Source organism: Lepisma saccharinum, chromosome 8 (assembly GCF_977018435.1).
Source record: "Lepisma saccharinum chromosome 8, izLepSacc3.1, whole genome shotgun sequence".
NCBI classification, from domain to species: domain Eukaryota; kingdom Metazoa; phylum Arthropoda; class Insecta; order Zygentoma; family Lepismatidae; genus Lepisma; species Lepisma saccharinum.
In genome coordinates, this window is record NC_139236.1 from 87,350,415 (window position 1) to 87,373,887 (window position 23,473).

At 37.9% G+C, this 23,473-nt stretch overlaps 1 protein-coding gene across 1 annotated transcript in view; it reads right to left on the reverse strand.

The window, feature by feature from the left end:
* Positions 1 to 1,127: 1,127 nt before the first annotated feature.
* LOC145991274 (uncharacterized) overlaps positions 1,128 to 23,473 on the reverse strand; it is a 33,017-nt gene continuing 10,671 nt past the window's right edge. Inside the window, exons 2-3 of the mRNA XM_083127254.1 lie at positions 4,288 to 12,247; positions 1,128 to 2,964 (exon numbers count right to left, since the gene is read on the reverse strand). Coding sequence (XP_082983380.1) covers positions 1,556 to 2,964; positions 4,288 to 12,247 — 9,369 coding nt within the window. The 3' untranslated portion in view covers positions 1,128 to 1,555. The remainder of the gene's footprint in view (positions 2,965 to 4,287; positions 12,248 to 23,473) is intronic.

Consider the following 23,473-nt stretch of genomic DNA (forward strand, 5'->3'; position numbering starts at 1 on the left):
TCTCTCTTTTCCGTTCGTTTTTTCTTATTTCCTGCCCCTCTCTGTGTATATTTGTTCTTACATTTTGTTTTCCTCTCTGTCTTTTATTTTTTCTATAAATTTCACATACTCTCTCTCACTAAAAATAGCGGTTGTAATGCTCTTATATACTACGGTACAATTCAAATCGTATTTATTACCTACGAGATGGTTTTGTTCAACTCATATTCGTCTATTACAGTTGAAGTTTCACAGATAAATTTAAGAGCGGAATACCAGAATTAAGATTTGAACTGCAAATTTCTACCACCTTTTCCAAGGACCATACTTTTCCCAAAAGACGAGATCAACTTTTTCAGGACACGTAACTAGACCTTGCTGATAATTTGAAGCTTCAAACACTTGTTTTGTGCTTCTCATACATAAAAAATATTACCCAAGCATTAGTGTATCTACTCTTTACAGTCATCACCAAAAATATTTTTTTACTCCCTTTTCTTTGTCTGGTATCTGCTTTCATGGCGATTTTCTTTCAATTCTTGGACCTCAAAACTAAGTAAATGAACATGGCACCAACGGTCCCAAGTTCGAGTCCTGTCGTGGGCATGGATGATTATTTGTGTTCATTCTCATCGCAGCGACTACTCAAAAGTGACAGAAAAGCGACATTAAATGAGACCTTTACAAATAAGTTTAATCCTTTTTTAAAATTTGAAATGAAATTTAGCAGAATTGGAATATAATTTGCAACAACAGTAACAGAAATATAAAAATGTTGATTGACACGGTTAAATAATTATGTAAAACTGAGATTCCTTGCAGAAAAAGTACCAATACAGTCATGCACATGTGGACATTTTAAACTAAAATTTATATATTCATAGTATGGTGGGATTCATAAAATTCACATGGCAAATTGTCCATGTCCATATTTGTTCAATTAGTTTTACGCAATACAAAGCCGAATAATTGACACAAAATAGCAGCTTCACCAGCATTAGAAATTTCTACTTCTCAAAATTACAGGATGTACAAGAATTGTTTAAAAATAGCAGTGGAGAATTTTCCAATTTCCAAGTATTATTCGTGCATCCCACTGTCCCTACACCATATTTTACCAATGCAAGATGAAATAACAAGCCTAGGAAGAATAAATAAAAAAGTACTTTATTAACAACACCTGTCATTAGGACAAAATGTAATGTTTTCAGAAAATCATATTCAACAACCACATCCCAACACAAAATTCATAAATATAACTCCTTCCAACCTGTAAGGTACAGGTATTATTGTACATTTCAACAAAAATAAAATATTTCATCATCTCTTCGATATTGACAAGTTATCCTTCAGTCTCTATAAGCTTTAATTTGCAATTAAGAATTCGAATTTTACAATCATAATAATAATAATAGATATGCCATAATAAACTGTACATATATCACTGTTAGGAGCTATCCGTATTGTAATAGGATCAACCTAATATCTTGAAACAAGTTGTTCCATTACACATTGGTTATAGAATTTTAATACTGCACATCCCAATTTATTTTTACAAAATTACTTTCTATTCTTCCTATATTCTAAAAGTTCTCGAATTTGCATGTTGCTTCTCGTATTCAGCTAGTTCTTCCTCGGAGCTTGTCAGTTCTCGTGTTTGATCCACATCTCCGCTGTGACCATCATCATCTATGTGAAATAGATCTTCCATCAGCAGTTTCTTCCTGGTTCTACCGTGTATGTGTCTGTTTTCTCTTCTTATCTGCTCCTCCTTCCTCTTATACTTTCTTTCCATATCTTCTCGGAACTTCTTCGTCCTGATATGCTCCGCTAGTTCGTCTGACGTTGCCTCTGAAGAGCCGTGAACGTGGTCCTCAGAGTTCCACGTATGGAAGCTTCCACTGTCGTCCTCTACATTCCACTCTTCGAAGGCTATCTTCTTCCATCCGTAGGTTTGTTTCCGTGGCTGCCTTCCTCTTCGTGTCGACTTGTGTTGTAGCTTGTCCCTCCTCTTCTTTTTGAATCGTTCTTCTCGACCTTCATATGATTCCATGCCAGCTTGTTCTTTACTTTCTACCTGTGCAATCTCTTCAGCATCTAATCCTTCTATCGTTCCTTCGGTATCGTAGATATTGAGCTCAAAGATCGTCTTCCCACCTTCAAGATTCGGCTCTAGTTCAGTAGTCTCTTTTAGCTGATCCCAGTCTCCTCCAGATTCTCTTAATTGTCCTCCTTCATTTGTCTCGTACTCCTTCTCAATTGAAGCCACCTCTTTCAACATCGTTTGACCGCTATTATCTCCTGATATAGCTATCCCTGTCTTGAGGAGTTGTTGTGCTACAGTTTCTATCTCTTCTTCGTCCTCTTTCAGAGCCGTTGATTCCTCTTTTGTGCCCCCTTCTTCAAATGCCTGCATGCTTGTCACCTGCGTTTCTTCTTCAGCTTCCTCGTTTTCATACGTTGCTGGGGTTGTCCTCTGCTGTGTGCTGTTGATGGTTTCTGTCTTTACCCTTCCCTCCTTTTCAGCCACCTTACTTCGGTTGTCCTGGATCTTTGTTTTGTCGATTGGAACTTTGGCCACTTGAACAGTGGTGTTTCTTGCAGAATTTGGTTTTATGAACTTTGATTTTTCCTGTTTGTTGGACACAGTAACTTTCTTCTTCATTACACTTACGTTCGAAGATTTTCCAGGCTTTTTAGTTGTTGGAGAAACTCTTACCTTCTTGCTTTCACCTGCAGTCTTGGGTTTATCCGGTTTCTTTGTTGGTTTAGTCTTCAGTGTAACCTTTGCTTCTTTTGATTTTATTTTAGAATCACTAGTTTTTATTGTAGACACTTTTTGCTCCTTTGAAGACGTGGAACGGTTCGTTGATGATTCTTGAATGTTTGATTTTATGAAATCTTTAACTGGAACTTCACTGATGCTCTGTTCTCTTGAAATTGTCCTATTGGTGTTCTTGACATAGTCAACAACAGAGTCAGTCCCTGTAAATAAATTTAAACATATAACTATTACTGTGATAGAAGAGTAGGCACACATAAGAATGCATGGACATACCTTTGAGTAATGAAACGCTGTTTGCATGTTGTGATGTTCCTCCTCTTGCTGTAGTGTTAAGCGTTGTCTCATTCTATTACTTAAGATAATGCCGATTGGTGTCTATCTAAATGTTGCCCAGATCGTATCTATGACTTTCGATGCAAATCTGTGTAATATTTATATAAACTAACAATTTTAAGAATCTCGTTTTCTAAGTTTTAAAGTTCATCTGACTTCCCTATTTCTTAACATGAATCATATGACAAGTGTATATGTTCAATAGTCATTCCTTGTAATAAAATTGTTGTGACAGAGATAGTCATAAATTCATTTTTGTAAATTCTGAGTACAATGAGACGAAATTTCAATGCCTATAAATATGATTAATTTCATTCGAAGACATAAAGTAATTGTACATATGAACGTCATTAATACGTACATGTTGTGCTGGAGAAATATAGTCAACATCTTATGCAAATCTTTGCGTTTGAAACATTATTCCTCAGTAATGTAATTTGAAATTGTGCAAAATTAAATGCTTCACGTGCTGAATGTTATTGTTCTCTTTTGTTCACTCAGATGTGTTTATTAACAATATTGGCTTGATTGTTACATTACAGTTTGTTTGGTTTCTGAATTTAACTATCATTTTAAACACTAATATCTTGCGATATTTGATTGTTATCATCTTTTCATATCATACACGTAATAAATACTGTGGAAATGAGAAAAGTTAGAATTCATTTCACTACTTGAAATTTTATATATGTGTCATTCTAAATTAAAGTGTACTTACCTTCTGTGAAAATTAAAACTCATTCTGGTGTTTCATTGTCAATTTATTGTCATGTGCAATGTGAATGACCTTACATGTGAAATGTCGATAACAGTGTATCTATCACATATACAGTAATGTTTTGTTCTGTGATGTAGTGAAGATAATTCGTGGTTTCCGCTAAGTATCTCTTAGGAATAGTCTTGAGAGTGGCTTGTTTATAGTTTCCATCACTTTTAATATTGTTATTACAAATAATTAGAGAAATGCCGGTAATTGGTTTAACTCAGACATGAAGTGCTTACGTTTCTGATCTTCATGAAATACAGAATTAAAATTTAACTTTGCTACATTACTTCTTAGCCATTACTATCTGTAGGCAGTTAAGGAACCGAATGTTTACTCTCGTTTTTAGTTGTTATTCTGAACGGTTTGTGTTAAACAATATTCTTAAGTGTAATCATAAATGTAATAGCTAAACAACTGCACTCACCTCTGATATTGCTGTTAGAATCACCACCTACTTTCTGGCTTCTGATTTTCTTCCTAGGTGGTGAGGATTTGTCGTCAAGTATCACCGGTTTGCTTACAACATACCTATCATTCGAGGCATTTGCCTGTTGGAAGGATAAGTTAGTATCCGTCTTCTCATTTTCCCATGGGAAGGAAGATACAGTCTGGTAGTTGGTGTTCTGATCTGACTCTGGATGGGTTACCATCTTGTTGTACCCTGATGCCTCGTCTGCGCTTATTTTGCCTTTTAGGGAATCGGAGAGGACAGATGATTTTTCAGAAACAGCTTCGTGTATGTTTGAAGGATTCCATTCATTCATTATTGGACTCATAGACGCTTCGAAAGTGGTCTTCCAACTAGATGGTTCTGTGACAAAAGTTTCGTTGGTGGGATCTCTTTCATGGCCAGCGACAAGATAATTATCTTTCCTATTCTCTTCGTCGAGCTGAGTTTCTTCAATCTTATTGTTTGGCTTTCCCTCAAAATTGCTTCCCGGTAACTCGGGGAAGGAAGAACCTGAAACGTGTCCAGATACTGGGCTTCCTTGTGGCATTACGTGAGACACAAAGCCACCTTTTCCGTTCACTATGGTATCGGAATCAGACTGAATTCCAGACGATTCTGGTTTTCCTGCTTCCTCTGACACAATGTTACTACCACTTCCATAGTGTTCAATGCCTTTCTCGTAAATAGGCCGAACTGGACCAATAGTCTCATTTTCTATAATACCGGTGTGTTTCACAGAACCAGGATAAAATTTGGTCTGTTTTTCTAATTGCTCTCTACCTCCAGCCCCAAAATGCAATTCTTTCCCAACATAAGTTTCCTTTCTGGGTAAATATATTGTAGGCAGTTTTGTGTCTGATTCTTGTACATTCCGAAGGTCGTTCTTAATTTCTGTGTGTTCTTCAGAAACCTTTGTAAATGAATCGGAACGGTCTGGTGAATCAAATTCTGGTTTCTCAATACTTTCTGACTTAATCGGAGTGTGCTGAGATAAAATATTATTTTCTTGTAATTGCATAGCTTCGTTGGTTCTTCCACTCTGCACTGATTGGGACTGTACCGGACTTTGCTCATGGTGTTCTCTACTAACTCCTGTATACCTTGCGACGTCTTTAAGATGTTGCTCTTCCATTTCAGGCTTATTATATTCAGGAACTATCTGCGACTGGTCTGACGATGGTCCACCATGATCATACACTGAATGTTTCTGCTCCTTACTCGCTGACGCATATGAATGCAGCTTACTTTCATCTGAAGAAGACAATTCTTTCGTCACAGTATCAATATTTTCTTTCCTTAAATGGGAATCGAGTGAGTGAAGGCTTGAAATACCTACTGATTTAGATGTGTCAGGAACCTTAGATATTTCTCTTCCCACATCCTTTTCACCCACCTGACTTATGAAAAAATCAGGCTGGGCTGTAGCACCTTCCTTGTGCCTGTTTATGTAATCTATTTTCAATGTCTCATCGGAGATCAAGCTTGGTTGAAGAATATATGATGTTGTCTCAGGGTGCAAATCTTCAGCAAAGTATGGCGCATTCTCCTCTGTCTGTTTGTCAAGATCCTTAAATTTCTCAGCACTGTAATCAGAGTATATTTCGTTATCATCCGATTTCGAAACTCTCTCTGCTTCTTTCTTGCCTATTGTTGATTCTTCTTCCGATCTTGTTCTGGATGTATAACTTGAGGGTGGCTCCTGTGTCACAAGGAAAGTATTTAGCGGCTGTCTTTGTTCTTTAACTTTGTAGATACCTTCTTTAAGTGGTGAGCTATAACCACTTGTCTCTCTGTCAGGAGAAACCACGTCTTGAATTACTTGTTTTGATTCAGAGTTCAGGCTCGCAGCAGCTTCTTGCGATCGTCCACCTGATTGCATGCTAAAGGTGTCAATCTTTTCTCCGCTAGGTGCTCTAGATCCTACATAACTACTAGTTTCTCTTTCAAGATTAACTGTATCTACGATTTTCTCTCTTGGTTTGGAATTGCCACTTGAAATCTCTTCTTGCGAAGGTCCACCCGACTGGGTACTGTCAGTATCGTCTACACCTGGTTTTCTAAATCCTTCAAAGCTTCCAGATTCTCTGTCATAATTAACCGTACCAACGTTTTTCTCTCTTGATTTGGAGATATCACTTGAAATTTCTTCTGGAGACCGTCCAGTCAAGTGGAAGCCAGATATGTCAGTCTTATCTGTAAATGGTGTTCTAGATCTTCTATGACTATCCGATTCTCTGTCATTATCTCCTTGACTGGTACTGTAACTTGTATTTGGTTTTTGAGACTGTCCATCCGAGTGCACCCTGCCATTCTTCTCTGTACCTGGTGAGCTCAGTCCTTCATAACTACTGGATTCTCTATCAGAATACTCCTCGCCAACGGCCTTTGGTTTGGAGACGCCGCTTGCAGTTTCCTCTAGGGAATGTTCATCCGGGTGTGCACTAGGTTTCTCATTCTTGGCTAAACCTAGTGATTTAAGCCCTTCAGAACTACTCGATTCCCTTTCAGGAATAATTGCATCAATGGCATACTCTCCTTGCATGGAGTTATCATCTGAAGCTTCTTGAGAATGCCCACTTGAATGTACAGTAAATTTCTTATTCTTATCTGTGCTTAGTGCTTTAACACCTCCATAACTACCAGATTCTCTGCCAGAATGTCCCATATCTACGATTGTCTTCCTTGTTTTCGAGCTGTCATTTGAAATTTCTTCTTTGGAACGTACAGTTGAGTGAGCGCTGTCATTCTTATCTACATATTGGAATTTATGTTCTTCATAAGTACTTGATTCTCTGTCAGGATAAACAGCACTTAAGGTATTCTCTCTTAGTTTCGAGCTGTCTTGTGGAGCTTCCTCTTGAGAATGTACCTCAGAGTGCGTATCAGGTCTACCATTCTTGTTTATTGTTGGTGGTCCACCTTCACTAGAAGATACTTCATTCATTTCCTTCTCTTGAGGTTTTCTGACGTCGGTTTGAAGTGCTGATATCATGTTCGGGTAATTATGTGACTGTCCCTTTTCTTCTACATTTATCTTACTTGGTTGTTTCGCTCCCTCATATGTGTGGTCGATATCTGAAGTGACTACAGGTTCCAGGTATTCTATTCCTGCTGAGTTTATTGGTTCTCTTTCAGGAATTGTGAATGTAGACGCTATTTTTTCCCGTTCTTCAAATTTATTCTGTAAAGGTTCATAGACTGGGAGATAATTTGTCTTTGAATCTTTATCATTGCTGTCCTTCCCTATTGATTCAATTAATTCATTTGGTTCTACTGGACTTTCTTTGAAACGATCTACCTTTGAAGCAGCATCCGATTGAATTCCAGATGAATATCTTATTTCTGATTCAGTAGCATAATTGGTTGGTATTGATTCCATTTCTTCGTTATGCAGTTCATTGGATTCTGCAGCAAATGGTTTTCCAGTAAATTCTTGATTATGTTCCACTAAATTATTTGTTTGGGCAGAAGAAACCAATGCATTCATTGAATCAGCACTTTTTGATATGTCCATGATTTTTGTTGCTCTACCTGATTTCATCACAGCTTCTTTTCCTGTATGTTTATCAAATTTACTGTCTTTTTCAAAAGTGTTATCTATTAATTCTTCTCCCTCGAGATTAATCTTTAAAGGAACTTCTGTATCTGCTTTCCATTTGAGAACAGTTTCTGCTAATGTAATTTTATCATTGGTGATATTTCCACTCTGCTTTAGGCTCTCATTACCGGATGTAGCATCTGATTGAACATGAACTAAATTGTTTTTTTCTCCGTAAATATCCACGTTTTCTGGTAAAATAGTTGTTACTATTATTTCACCCTCTTTCCTTAAAGTATAATTCTCAACGTCCTTTTCGTACTCTGATTTTGCTTTTGGACCATGTATTATTTCACGTATTTTTTCTTCATTTGTATCCTTATTCTCTAGTTTTACATGCGTCTCACCTGTAAATATTTTATTCCTTTGTTTACCATATATCCTGCTTTGTTCGGAAATATTTTCATTGTATTCTCTTCCTTCCCCTAGATGATTGATGTCCATACTTGAATGTACATCGTGATTTTTTCCCTTTTCCTCATACGGTTTTACTTTGGCATTCATATCTGACTTCACCGTCTCCTCTTGCTCGAATGAGCTTCCTGGTATCATACTTGGAGTGGTAATTTTCAACGTATCAGAACCAAGAACTTTCTCAAAACCTGAGGGCTGTGAAATTTGCATGTCATTATATGCATTTCCTATCGTTACATCAGTTTGTACGTACGATTCTTCATCGGTTGTTACCTCATATCCCCAGCCCTTATCTTGATTTCCAGTGTTGAACTTTAATGCTTCTGTAGTTTCACTCGGAATCTCTGTTCCTACTTCATGTTCTTTGCTGCTAGCAATCAAAGAATCTGACATATCTATTCTTGGAGTAGTTTTAGATTGGTACAATATTTTATTGCTTTCTTCACTTAATTCTTTCCCTTCTTTGGGGTTTCCTTCAACTTTATCACTTTCTGAAATTGGAACATTACCCTCTTCATGGGTATCTTTCATAATTGGTTGATCATCAGGCACAACCTGTTGTTCGAAACTTACGTCAGAATATATTTCTTCTATGCTCTCCTTTCCTGTGTTTTCAAATTCTTTTTCTGTTGTAGGTTTAACGCCTACCTCAAGATTCAGTCCTCCCTGTTTGTTTACATCCAGTTCATATTTGTTTTCTAATACCATGTCTACCTTTTTCGTCGTCGTTTCTAAACTATTTTGTGCTTGGGTAGTCAAGTATTGCTTCTTAGATTCTTCATGTTCATAAATTTCAGCTGGCGTTGCACGTGCTTGTATATCCAATTCTTTCGTCACTCTTGCGGGCGTTGTCATCCTCTCAGTTTGAAATTCACTGGATGATTCGTACAATTCTGTATATTGTAACCCTATACCTTCATCTATGGGTTTCTCCGCTTCTTTATGCATCCCTGAAATGTGTTGTTCTGTTAGCCTTTGTGTTTCCTTCGACTCTTTATACTGTGAAGCGGAATCTGATTGTAGTTGGCTAACTTTATTCAGTTCTATTTTCTCAAACGTTGATTTCCCTCCATATCCTATTTCTTGATTGAATGTATTATAATCCATAGCATGAGATGATTTCAATTCCATTCCAGGTTTTATTGACTCTTCTGAAACTTTATGAACTTCTTTATTTGCTTCTACGTTTTCCTCTGTTTTGAATGGTACTAACTCGTACCTTACATTTTTCTCTGTTTCAGTGTGTACTGTTCCTACTTTGAGTGCTCCTTGACTTAGTTGGGAATCTTTATTAATGATTTTTCTGATTGAACTTTCTTCAGATGTTAAATCATACGATTCAGTTGTTGTAATTATATCTTCGTAAGATGTTTTACTTCCTTCAATTATCTTACTTGGTTCTTTTTGCTCTACCGTATCTGTCTGCAACCCAGCCTGCTGTATGATGTCCATGTAGGGTATTGTGACGTCTTCCGTCATATGTTCCGAACTTTGTTCCGTACTTCTCCACAGATTCGGGTTTGCAGTAACAAATTTTGAGTGATTACGGAATTCATATGCATTTGTTGCTCTTTCCATGCTTAGTGGTGACACACTGAACATATTTCCATTGTCAGGTGCAGCATCTGATTGTAGATCAGCATTATCCATTGTTGGATTGAAATATTCCGCATCTGATCCTTCTTTGGCAATTCCGAAACCCTGATGAATATCCCAGTTGCTATATTTCTGTGGAAAATGTGAAACATATGGGTATTTCTCTAAGTCCTCTCCATTGTATAATAAGCTTGAGGGAATTCCCACGTATCCTGTCTTCATCATCTTTTCATAGTTATAACTTTGGTCTTCATAATCTTCAGAGTTGTCGTTCTCTTCGTTAGGAGACGGATCGTAATGATAATCAGGATTTCTCTTATCTTCTTGAACTTGTCGTTCAGTTTCTGATTTGTTGCTGCCAGAATACGTACCACTTGTATTCACCTTTTCTTCAAATGAATTTTGTTTCTCAGCAGATTTACTAATTCCTAAGGCCTCAAGTTGCTTTGATCCATTCACAAACACCGAAGATTCATTTCTAAAACCATGCAAGTTTTCTTTCAATTTTGATTCCACGTGTTCTGAGCTTACTTTCTCTTCGATACTTCCGGTAATTTTCGCTGATTGTTTGGATTTACTTAAGTGTTCTGGAGAAGCTGTCTGTTCTGGACTTTCCTTTGGTTCTTGCTTTACTTTTGGAGTTGCTGCATCGTCTGGAGTATACTGATTGTCATAATCTGAATAAACAGTGTCTGTTGGAACACTTCCTGTAGATTCTTCTGAAAAGTGTGTTGTGCTTGCCGATTCATCCACTTTACTTACTTCATTTTGTTGCTTGATTTTCACGTAACTATGGCTTTCTTTTGAGATTTGGTCAGTGACATTTCTCGACCCAGTTTTCAATTCCAACTGTGCTCTATCTTCAGCTTGCTCTGCCGTGTAGGTTGAGCTGTCTGTAATTTCTGTTTCTTCTTCATTTATATCAGTAGGTGGACTCTTTTTAATGGAATCGGACTGTTTCAGAACTTCTACTTTGCTTGCTTCTAAGGTAGCAGTTCTGTTTTCTTTCTCGGACACTTTCAGATGGGAATTTTGAGCAATTCTTTCTCTTTCCGTATGTTGTCTAGCACGGTCTGTTCCCGCAAGTGCACCCACTTGCTCCGCATGGACTGTCTTGCCAAAGGTTTCTTCGGTTAATTCTGTGTGGTTTGAATGTCGAGTCTCTTCTATATTTTCTTCGTTTGTTTTATGTTCTCGTTCTAATGAGGAAACAGAATGGATAAATTTACTTCCTGGTATAGTTTTTGTTTCCTTTAGTAATGCTTGATCTAACAATGGATTAGAATAACTTTTTAGATTTTCTGATTTGTCGAATGTTTCCTTTTGTACTGATAGGTCTGACAATGAATCAGAATGATTTATTGAACTTTTTAGCTTATTGGTGCTCTCCTTTGATACTGCTCGATGTGATAAGGAATCAGAATGCTTTTGATAACTGTTTGATGTGTTGCTAGTTTTCATCAGTACTCCTTTATTTAAAACTGAAGAATGTTGCAGTAAACTTTCTTCTTTTTTGCTGGCATTACTCGATACTAGTCGACTTGATAATGACTCAGAATTGCTGAGTAAACTTTCTGGACTATCGGTGGTTTCTGTTGGTAATATTTGATCTGATAATGAGTCAGAATGTATATCTGAACTCTCTGTGGTATCTCTCGATACTACTCGATCAGATGATGAATCAGAGTGGTCAAGTGAATTTTCTGCAAAATTGGCGGCTTCCTTTGAAGCTACTCGATCTGACAGTGACTCAGAATGACCGAGTGAAGTTCCAGTTTTCTTCTGGACTGGCAATGAAGCAGAATAGTTGAGTGCAGTTTCTGACGTATTGGTGGTTTCTTTTGATACTACGCGATCTGATAGTGAATCAGAGTGTCTAATTGAACGTCCTTGTCCCTCAGTCGTTTCCTCCCGTATCACACCATCTGATAATGAATCAGAATAGATCACGGAATCTTCTGTTGTATCAGTGACTAAGATTGTTTCATCTGTCCTGGATGATTTCATTGCTTCCCTTTCATTTCCAGGAGATGGAGTTCTTTCAGGCACACTCTCCATATTTTTGGCAACATTCTGAAGAATGGATGACGTTAATCTTGTCCTTGTCGACTTGCTATCTTCTTCTGAACGTTGCAAGGATGTTCTCTTCTCGTTTCGTTTCGTGTGTGATTGTGCAGCTCTGGTTCTTGTTTGTTTACCGGTTTCCTCAGCACTTCCTTCGTGTGCTATGTGACTTTTCGCTGTCTTTTTCGGCAATCTTACCACGATTGGGGTCAGCTCTTCCTCACTGCTGGTGTCATCAATGTGGGCCACCAACAGATGGCTCTGTAATATAAGAGAAAGAAATGAAAGATACTTTAGAGACTAAGACACCTATTTCGTCAACAAATATAATGATAAATTGTATAATAAAAGTGCTTATTATTGATTTTGTACCTACAACGCATTTCATTTTCCAATTATTGAGCAATATGGTGTTGAAATGGAGTTCTGGCTTATATGTATTCATGGTATGGCAATAAATAACATATACTCTACCAGCTGGATGCAAAACAAATTATGTAGCGTGTCTTCACGACTTCTCAGCTAAAAAAAATTACAGAAGAGATGTATACTTTATGCATGCCTATTTTTATAAGTTTTATAAATGACACTATGACTGTATATATAAGTAAGCCTGAAGTGGAAAATATTAGCTGGGGAGATATTTGGTCGTGCTTTGGGGTTAGGGGGCGATGATCCTATTGTTTAACATGGTGACAGTGAGACAACTGGGGGGATGCTTTGCGAAAATTTTGCTAGCTGAGGGGATGCCATCCACCCGCATGTCCCTTACTTGGAACACTGAGGACATGATTGCTGTAATCATTTAAACTAACCGACAGTAATATCAGAAACTGTACAATAGAATTTTAAAAAATGTCTTCTTTTACAGTGGCATAATAATCTATATTCATAATTCTTGAAAAATTGCGAATACAGGTAGTCGTATCTTTGAAGCATTAGAAGTTGAAAACTTACAAACTTTGAATATTATTTGTTATGAGAATTGAACATGTCTTTTAAAGAGACCAAGAGTTTATGACCCTCGATTTCCAATTATGGTCAATATTTTGATTGTATACATGAAGCTACTACAAAAAAGAAAAGCATCAAAATGTTCCTACACTTAGTACAGTTGTCAAGTGTAACTTGGTAGTACAGTCAACGGCAAAGATAATGGTAGGCAAATTGTCCACCGCTATTTTAATTACTTTTATATTCTACATCCTGTGTTGTTTTAAGGAATGAAACTATGTTGGTTCGAAGCAGGCATTGTTCTCTGATTATTGTTTCTTTCGCCGTTGCATGTACTCTTGATTATCATGCCATGATTTTTTTATTAAAACTTAGTTTCAAGGGTACATATTCGTTCACATATAAAGTTGAAAATTGAGAAAGGTACAACCTTGGTGACAATGAAATTCGACCAGAAAGGAATACGTGATGAAATGCACAGAGGCATAGGCGGTGGAATGGGTGACCCGCAGAAGTGACGCATGTGTGTAAGAGGAGGCGTGTGAGCAGGCAAGAATCGTGATCCCAGCATGTTGCACCCAAGGTCACATAAAGAACGAAAACGGGGAACTATACGCGTGACATTGAACTTCGACCAGGCACCAGACCCATACGGATAATTCCAGATAGTGGCGCATTCGACGGAAGCATGACGTCACGGACACGATAAGGGAGTCCGCCGTATATAAGCGCGTGCTGTGCACCGAGGAACCGCAGTGCATCATCACCATGGCCAGGGGCAAACCTATTGACAACACCGTGAGGAGAAGAGTGGTGGAGTTGCAACGGGATGGACTCAGTGAACGGTAAATAGGGCGCCAACTGAACTTACCCAAGTCAACCGTCCACTGCATCATCAAACACCACCAAAATACGGGTACTACAGAGCCAGGTAAGGCCCCCGGTCGAAAACGCCTGCTGAGCGTGCGTGACCTACGGATATTTAGGCGCTATATCCAGACCAACAATCATGTTTCTGTGGCCGAATTACGACTGTGGACTCGAGAACGCTTTCACATTGAAGTGTCAACCAGAACCATTCGTCGTTACCTACAGCGATGCGGTTACCGAGTGTACAAGGCGAAACGTAAACCCTTCCTTTCCATGATGAACAAAGGCAATCGACTACGGTGGGCACGAATGTACCGGGGATGGACATTTCGGCAGTGGAACAGGGTTTTGTGGACGGAAAAATCCATTTTCAATGTTGTGTACGGGAAAATACGGAAAACAGTCATTTGTCGGAAGGAGGAACAGAATGAAGCAAAATGTTATGCACGTCGGGTACAGAAACCTGCGTCAGTGATGGTATGGGGATTCATGACGGCATCTGGGGTTGGCCCACTACACGTCTGTGAGGGCATTGTGAATGCACACGCCTATACACACATACTGGAGCGGCATCTTTCCACAGTGCGAAGGCACCTGTTCCACAGGCGGCGTCTCATCTTTCAACACGACAATGCCAGGCCTCATACAGCGCGGCTGACAAGAGAATGGTTGACTCGCCATCACGTGCGAACTCTGCCATGGCCACCATCGAGTCCCGACCTCTCGCCCATTGAGAATGTGTGACGTGTTCTTAAGCGACGTGTGCAACAGAGGGGACCCACGACAGTGGCTGCTCTTATCGCCTGCCTGCAGGAGGAATGGCACCGCATCGATGTGGAATACCTTGAACGACTCGTCCGCAGCATGCCCCGACGCATTGCCACAGTTATTCGCCGACGGGGCGGCGTCACACCATAGTAAACAGGATCCCCTCTAACAGTGGTCGAACTTCAATGTCACGTGTAGATGGACGAAAATGTTTTATTTTGTGTGGACACCATACATTGCTGCATTGCAGCGGAAATTTATGTTTTCCTTTGTTCCATGTAGCCTGCTGAATAAAATATGTTCAGCATATGCATGTGTTCTCCTTCTTTCACAACGCACTCCTATATTTGTGACTGGTCGAACTTCATTGTCACTAAGGTTGTATTTACGAGGACTGAGTCGATACCTCTTTGAACAGATAGCGATTCGCACGATAGCGATACCGATACTTGAATATTGCAATAATTTAAAGCTGTTCAAAGTATCGATTAATATTAGTGTCTAAGTATTCTACTCAAATTATATGCATCAATTTACGAATAATTTTGCTTTAAAGTATTCAAGAATTACATTACTATGTCCAAATACGGTACATGTTACGTAATCACAAAATCAAGTTTTTCACGCAAAATTGGTGCAAAATAAAAAAATAAGTTGAAATTTTGCATAATTTTCATGATAATTTAGACTCCCGGAAAGTGACATTTTTGCAGACCAAAACGCCGGACAAGTATCGGCTGTTATAAATCTATCTTCTATATATATAAAAATGGATGTATATGTATGTATGTTTGTTCCAGCATAACTCTCGAACGCCTGGAGCAATTTCAACCAAACTTGGTACACATACAACTTACAGTCTGGAAAGAAATACTGTGGGGGTAGGTGTGGGGGTGGAAAGAGGGTGACATGTAAAAATAATCGAAAATGACCGATATTCGTGTGGAATCCATAGTTTTCGGGATCGCTAAGATGAATACTGACACTCCCAATGACGTTCAACTCCAAGTTCATCACCTATCGGCATGGGGAGTGAGAGGGGGTGAAAACTAAAATGTCAAAAATTACCTACATTAGTGTCGAATCCATAGTTTTCGGAGTCGCTAAGCTAACTGATGACATTTGTGTGGTAAAATGGGGATATTATAGTGAATTTGTAAAATATTTTACTTTATAATTTGTATACTGTACTTATAGTTTTAAATACCTGTAAATAAAATTAGTTACAGTTTACATTATAGTTAGAATTCATTATATTCCTGTCTAATAGAAGATTGAGATAAATAAATACCCGGGCAACGCCGAGTAATCAGCTAGTAATATATAAATAAATAAATTCCAACCAATACTTTCCGCTACCGATACCAATGGTATCGACCCAACCCTACTATTTACAATTATTTGGATTGGGGCATCAACTTTTAAAGGAATAATTTACCGGCCGCTGTCTCACGAAGGTTGAAAATCACTAACTCATTGGCGTGACCAAGGGAACGTGTTGGGCCCTCTTTTGACCCAGTATTAAAAAAAAAGAAACGTCAAAGGCGGGGAAAGATGAAAACTGACACGTAACCCACCCCTTCCGAAAATCCTGGGCACGCCACTGCTGTAACTGTACCAATGGGAGTCTTTGGGCCCTTATGTACAGCCATGAATACAAAGTTTGTCAGGCTTCGATGGAACAATGCAAAATGTGCACTACAAAGGAACTTAATCAAGTTCCAAGTCCCTGTCGGGCAAGAAAAGGCATTCCATTTGGTAATAATCCATGGATCACTGGAACTGTGACGCATAAAGTTAACAACCATTGTGTCTGAGACGAAAGAAGAGTGGTTTGAAGTCAGCAGCTTCGGTACATAAAAAGAGAGAGTGAGTTGTTGTACAGTTAATTTCCAGTATTTCGTAAACAGATGCATAATGACTGAGAATGTTTGCAGATACATAGAGTTGGTATTTGTAATCTTTTTCTTTGATGCCAAACAGCATTTGTGTTCTACCGCAAACAAAATAGTAGAGGAAATATGCGATTTCACATGGAAATAATTGCAACACAGATACTTTTCTGTGCCAAAATTGGTAATTTCCTCTATTCGAATATTCGCTACCCATCTCCTTGGGGAAGGTTCACCATCTTTGAAAATGGCGACAAAGGAAATTATTTTAGTAAGTTATTTGAAAACGCTCGGCCTGACTTACAATACTTTCATATTCACTATTAGCAGAATCAATGGACGGAAAATAATGCCCAGCAGAAAAATGCAAATGGTTTTTGTGCTAGATTGTGTGAAATAGTATAGTAATATCATTTTTAATGTATCATTTTTAATAATGTATTTCTCCAATGTACAGTTTGTTTCTTTGTTACACAAACACACAATATATATTATAACACCATTAAGCCTTGTTTCCATGATATGAAAAACTCAATATGCTGACCAAGGCATTAATTTATTTTATTATAAAAACATAAACTAAACGTAACGTTTCTACCTTCTAGCAAGGTCTTCTTCAGCCTCTGCACCAAGTACAAATGTAACAAGAACAGGACGATATATATACACAAACATTACTCCCCTCCAGACTATTAGAAAGTTGTTCTGGAACATTCTAGCAGGTGGATTTCCCTTGTCAACTGTACTTTCACCTAAAAGGCTAAACATATTTTCTTCCATCTAGAATGTGGTTGGACTCTTTATCTCACGCTCTTTTTCTTTCATTCTTCTTCATTCTTCTCTCCTCTTTCTCTCTTGTCCTTTCCACTCTTTCTAACACCTTCTTCCATTCTTTGTTTAACTTCAGTCCCCCATTACAGTTCATTGTGTCTTCTTCACCTTTCCTCTCTATTTCCTTGGCCTCCTTCCATTTTCTCACTAGTATTCTCTTCTCCCTTCCTATCTGCTTAGCATCATCCCACTCTATGTCATGTCCTGTTTCTCTCGTGTGTTTAAAATCGCATTTCTCTCTCTCTCTTAAGTCGTACATCATCCCTATGTTGCTTCAACCTGTCTTTCAGTCTCTTTTTCGTTTCTCCTATGTACACACTCTGACATTCTTTACATTTCACTTCGTAGATAATCCCTTGCAATTGCACAATCAAGACAAGACATGTTGTGGTGATAGAACAGGCAGATAAAGGAGGAGCAATTGTGGTGATAGAAAGAGAATGGTACGAGAGGAAGTATGAAGACCTAAAAGAGAACGGATATGAGGAGATTTGTGGATCAGAAGAAGAACAAACTATAAGATAAAGGGTCATACAAGACTGTAGGAGGAGTGGATTCAAGAAATGCATAAAGGAGACAGGAAGACTACCAAGTTTGAAAGGGTTTCCAAAGATACACAAAGAGGTGATAAAGGTGAGACCAGTAATGGACTGCAGAAACAATATTTTGGAACCCTTGGAAAAGAAATGAAAGGAAGTTATTGAAGTGTTAGTAACACAGCAAGAAAGTAGAGCAGTTAAGAACAGTGAACAAGTGGTGGACCTTATAAAAGGACTTACGTTAAATGAGATGAAGACGACAATGTTTAGCTTAGACGTGAAAAGTATGTTCCCGAGCATCAAGAGGGGACACGTTTTGGACATTGTTAAAAAGAGAATGGGATAGTGAAAGGGTAGTGAAGGCGCTAGAAACCATTTGGAATAACGATTACAGTATAATGGGGGATAAAATAATGTTAATGAGTAAAGAACTGAATATAGGTTCTAGCCTAAGCCCAGCATTGGCTGAATTGGTTATGAATGAATGGGAAAAGAAAGTGATAGAAAAGGAGGTGACAAAATAATTCTGTTTTGCAGATATGTGGACGATTGTTTTGGCATATGGAAGGGAACGAAGAGGCAGCTCGACATTTTTGCCAAATAAATACAAGATGAAGAAAGAGGGATATTATTGGAACTCGAAATAGAAGAAGAAGACAAGTTAAGCTACCTAGATATATTGATGAAAAGGAAGAGAGGACAAGAAATTGAAACCGCTTGGCATCAGAAGTGTGCAGCAGGGGTATTCTGCCACAAAAGAAGTGATGTAAGTGAGGTGACAAAAATAAATTTTATAAAGAATATGGAGGACATAATCAAGAAAATATGCACGAAAGAATGTGAAAAAGAAGGCAAAATAAATAACCTATGGAAACAGCTGGAAAACAATGGCTGTGAGAAGGAGGATAGACTGGACATAAACAGAGGAATGAAGAAAAGTGGCAGGGGAGAAGAGGAAGAGAAAGAAAAAGAGAGTAGGTTTGGAATAAGGAGTATGGGGAAGACCACAGAAAATATATGCAAAGTGCTTAGGAAAGCGGGCATTAAAACTTACAGGAAGGGAGGGAGAAGCATCTTAAGAATAGCGAAGAATGCAAACAAGAAAAAGGAAAACAGAGAAGAGGAAGAGGAAGGGATTATCTACGAAGTGAAATGTAAAGAATGTCAGAGTGTGTACATAGGAGAAACGAAAAAGAGACTGAAATAAATAATTTAAATAACTCAACAATCGTTAACGACAGAAATGTCAAATAACGTTTATTTGGAAGAGAAAATCATGGAATTGTCACGGGTGGCACACGCTTCTACTGATAGTTAAGCAACATTTTTCTTACAGTTTCTGTGGAATGAAACATGAAACTTAACACTGTTGATTGAACATAAATATCCTTAAAATACTTTCCAAGATTTGTAGCTATAAGTGAACAATTTTATGTCACTTTGGGACAGACGAAACACTGCCTCTTTACTTAATAAGAAATTTATTTTAATTTCTGTGTAATTGTTAAATGATGGAAGTAAATTATTTAAGACAAAGAGAGAAGGTAATTAACCTTTGAATATTCTAGTGGAGTTGAGGGGGAAATGTAAGAGTTAAGGGAGAAATTAATTGTTTTCTGGTGTCACGGGTGGGACACAATAGAAAACATAAGTAAATTAAAAAGTTAAAATAGACGAACAATATGTAATATAGCTTCTACCTTCTAACTTAATTAGATATGTATAATACATGAATTTTTATGCAGATAACAATTTTAGTTTGTTCACTCACGAGAATTTACAGCATTGCATATAATTTTGACTATGTTTGTGTTTGTGTGTGTAGGTGGGGGTGGGTGTGTGTGCGTGTGTATGTTCTCGATACCATCCACTTCGAATTGTCGGGACTCTACTGCACTATAGTATTATACATCCCATCCCTCAGGGGTGCCCCACGGGCGGGTTTGAGGATGTATACTTTGGGGGGGAGGGGTTATGATGGAAATTTTACTGAATAAAAATTTCAGCATTGAACAGAAGTTGAACTTCGATAACATGTAATAAGCACTTCCTATACTACTAATATACTGCTAAGGGACGGGTAATAAGTATTATTTTGGGGGGAGGAGGACAATGTCCAGTTCTTATATAATAAGTTTCAAATTGTCAGGTGATATCTTGTAGAGAGATTACTATTAAATTTGTGGGGAGACACTGTACAGCTCTCGACTGCCAATGTTAAGTCTTTAAATTGCAGGGGTTTTCTTGTAGGGGGGGAATATCCAGTTATTGATAAACCATTAAAATGATAACCAAGGCAAAATTTATTGTATAAAAAATATACGTGGAAACGTTACGTTTTTAGTGTATATTTTTATTACAATAGGTTTTGTCTTGGTCAGCATTTTAATGGTTTATTAACATGGATTCAAGGCTTAACAGTGTTACCAGTTATTGAATATTAATGTTGTCTTAGATTGGCACAGAATGTCTACACCAAGGGGGGGGACGAACTATAAAGTTTTGGGGAGAGGCAATTTTTAGCGCTTTGCTATAAAATTCGATTGATGATTATTACTTATGAGGCTGACATTTTTTGTATATGATTAAGAAGTCATATAGTAGCGGATTTTACTCTGGATTATTCGCTAAGCGAGGTGGCGGTGGGTGTCATAACCATCCGCCTTTGTTCCTTCTCTCCTAAAACAATCATCGGATAAATACAAAAGTAGTGAAGTAAAATATAGCACCGACTACTTCATACGTTCAGGTTTCTATTATTAAAACGTATTGTTATTAGATTTGTTACTATGTCGTTGTATTATTCTTAGTATTAATAACTCAGTAATACTCAGCGGTGAACGATGAGACTCGGTGAAGTACACAGACTCCTCTCAGGTACAGTGATAATATTAGGCAAAGACAATGCTTCACAGCACAGAGGAATAAAACCACATAATTGCAGTAGATATAATGAAAGGTTTTATTCTTTATTTATTGTGATTATAATTCAAACAGGCTTAGTACGAAGGTGAGGATTTCGCTTTGACGATACTAAAACGCATAAACTCAATGCGTGGCTATCGGCATGCCTATGATCACATAGACCTAGCTTGCGGCCCGAACTACCACACCAAGAGATATGCAATGATAACTGAGTCAAGTTTTGCTCTTTAGACTTTTACCACAAATTAATACTTAGGCTAGCTTTATTTCTTAACGTAGAATGGTTGCAGTATTGTGCATAGAATCAATACATGGCCATAGGCATACCTATGGTCACATAGGCCTAGCTTGCGCCCCGAACTACCATACCAAGATGTATGCACAACACCGAGGAGTTATTTTTAAGTTTAAAATCCTCGACGATCCGTGGCGAATGTGTGTTATTTCTTACGCGATATCCTCGCTTTTATACTATTTTCGAGAACACAGATTCAAGCACAGATGAATCACTCACTATCTACAGAAGGATGCTATCAACAAACCTGACATCTATATATGTTTAGAAATACAAACTCACATAGTGCACTCTTGCAAATCTAAAGATACATTGAACTACTCATAATAGAGCATAAAATACAATAAATATTAAACAAAAGATATACATTACAAACAAGATGCAATATTACACAGGGGTGCCCATCCCCCCCAGGCCCATGACGCACTCCCCCCAAAAAAGGTAGAACATCCCCCCCTCGTTTACGCCGAATTAATTACTAAAATTATTTTTGTAAGACAAAATTTGGGGAAAAATATAATACCAGAGTTGCAACCACGGATTTTTGTCTGGGAGGAGCAAGTACCAGGATAAACGTACCAATAATAATAATAATAATAATAATAATAATAATAATAATAATAATAATAATAATAATAATAATAATAATAATAATGGCTTTATTATTATTACTACTACTACTACCAGTATAATTACATATTATCCTCATAAATTACGCAAAAAGGGGGTAGAAGTCTGTGCTAACAAATTTGTTTGGAACAAACGATTTGAAATATTATTGAACACCGACAATTTAACATTAGCTAATAATGGAAATCAAGCACACAAACTGTATTTTTGAATGGCAGAAAATGAATGATAAATGCATTCCGAAGATACATATGTAACTTTCATGTAAAACATGTTTCACACATATGAAACATGGAGCGACATAAAATAGAAAATACATATGCAACAAGGTAAGACTAAATTATGAACGTATTCAAAGCTTATTCAATACAAATATACAACACATATTATTTAAATACATTACATTACAGAAAACAAGTAGAATGCGAGGGAAGCGAGCAAGAAAATTCTTAGATCCAATTCTTGCAATTGAAAACAATATTGATTTAATAGGGCGCAAATAATTTCACTGGACGCCATGGCATTCTCTCTTTTACAACCTTTTTTAGATCATTCGTCGCCATGACCGACTCCCGCCGCCCCTAGCTACAGCTCTGAACTTGACGAAAACGAGAAAAGGAGATAATGCGAGCGAAGCAAGCAAGAAAATTTTACAAAATGTATTTTTATTTGCATAAAATTTGAAGTCGAAGGGGGTAATTGCTCCTCTGTGCCCCCTTGCAGGTGCCCGTGGCCGTCAATGTTTGTCCCCCCCCCCCCTTGCTACCCTAGAATTGACTTCAGTCGAAGGTTGGGGTGGCGGCAATGACCCCCAGTCCCCCCCTGTGGTTGCGTCACTGTATAATACAGACATATTTAAGCAATATATGTTTACTTTAGATACTTTAGGCTCACTGCCATTGTTAGTCAACCTTATTCTGCACAGTTTGTCTGCTCGACTAACCTTGTATAATGCGAATAGCACCCCCCCACCCCTCCATCCAAACCGATTCTAAAGGCATAAGAGGTGTTGTTTTATTTCAACCCTATCGCCGCGATCACCCACAGGTAGGTAGAAAACCCAACATAATAACCAAAACTAAAAATCAATAACAAGTCAATCAAACGATACGATCCCCTCCATTTTTGTGTGAAGATATATATAGAATTGGTATAATATTTTGTCCGCCCAAAAAATTTTCATGACGCAGGCGCGTCATGAAACCTCTCTGTGGGCACCCCTGATATTACATATAATAACACGGAAATTACGCTTTCTTTGCTCAAATTAAATATATTTTAGTGACATGTTTTAAAGTTGTGACGTCACTAAAAATATGGATCATATCATACTAACCAAGAACTCCATGGTAACTGTTTATGTTATTTTACGTCGTTTTCCTGCCACTCTAGGATAATGAGGATGAATGAAGGTTAGACACAGCATTAGCTGTGGGGGAAGGCAAGGGGGGCCGCCACAAGCCCCCAGAGGCAAAGTGTGTGCCGAAGGAGGAAAGTAAAAAAAAAAAAAAGTTGCAAGTAAACGTCGCGTCGCCTTGTGAAAATAACGACTCCTTACTAAATTAGTATTATTGCCGGTTTTGAAATAAATACCTTATTTTTTTTGCTCGCTTCGTTCGCATTCCTATACTCACAGTGTACAAGGGCAGATTAAAGGAAGGAGGGATAGGTCCTTGGAAGTGACCCCTCCTGAAAACCTATATTTTTTTTTTTTACAGATAACGGTAGATATTTTCACAATCCACATTGTGTGATTACGTTATGTTTGAAAAGGTTTGAAGTT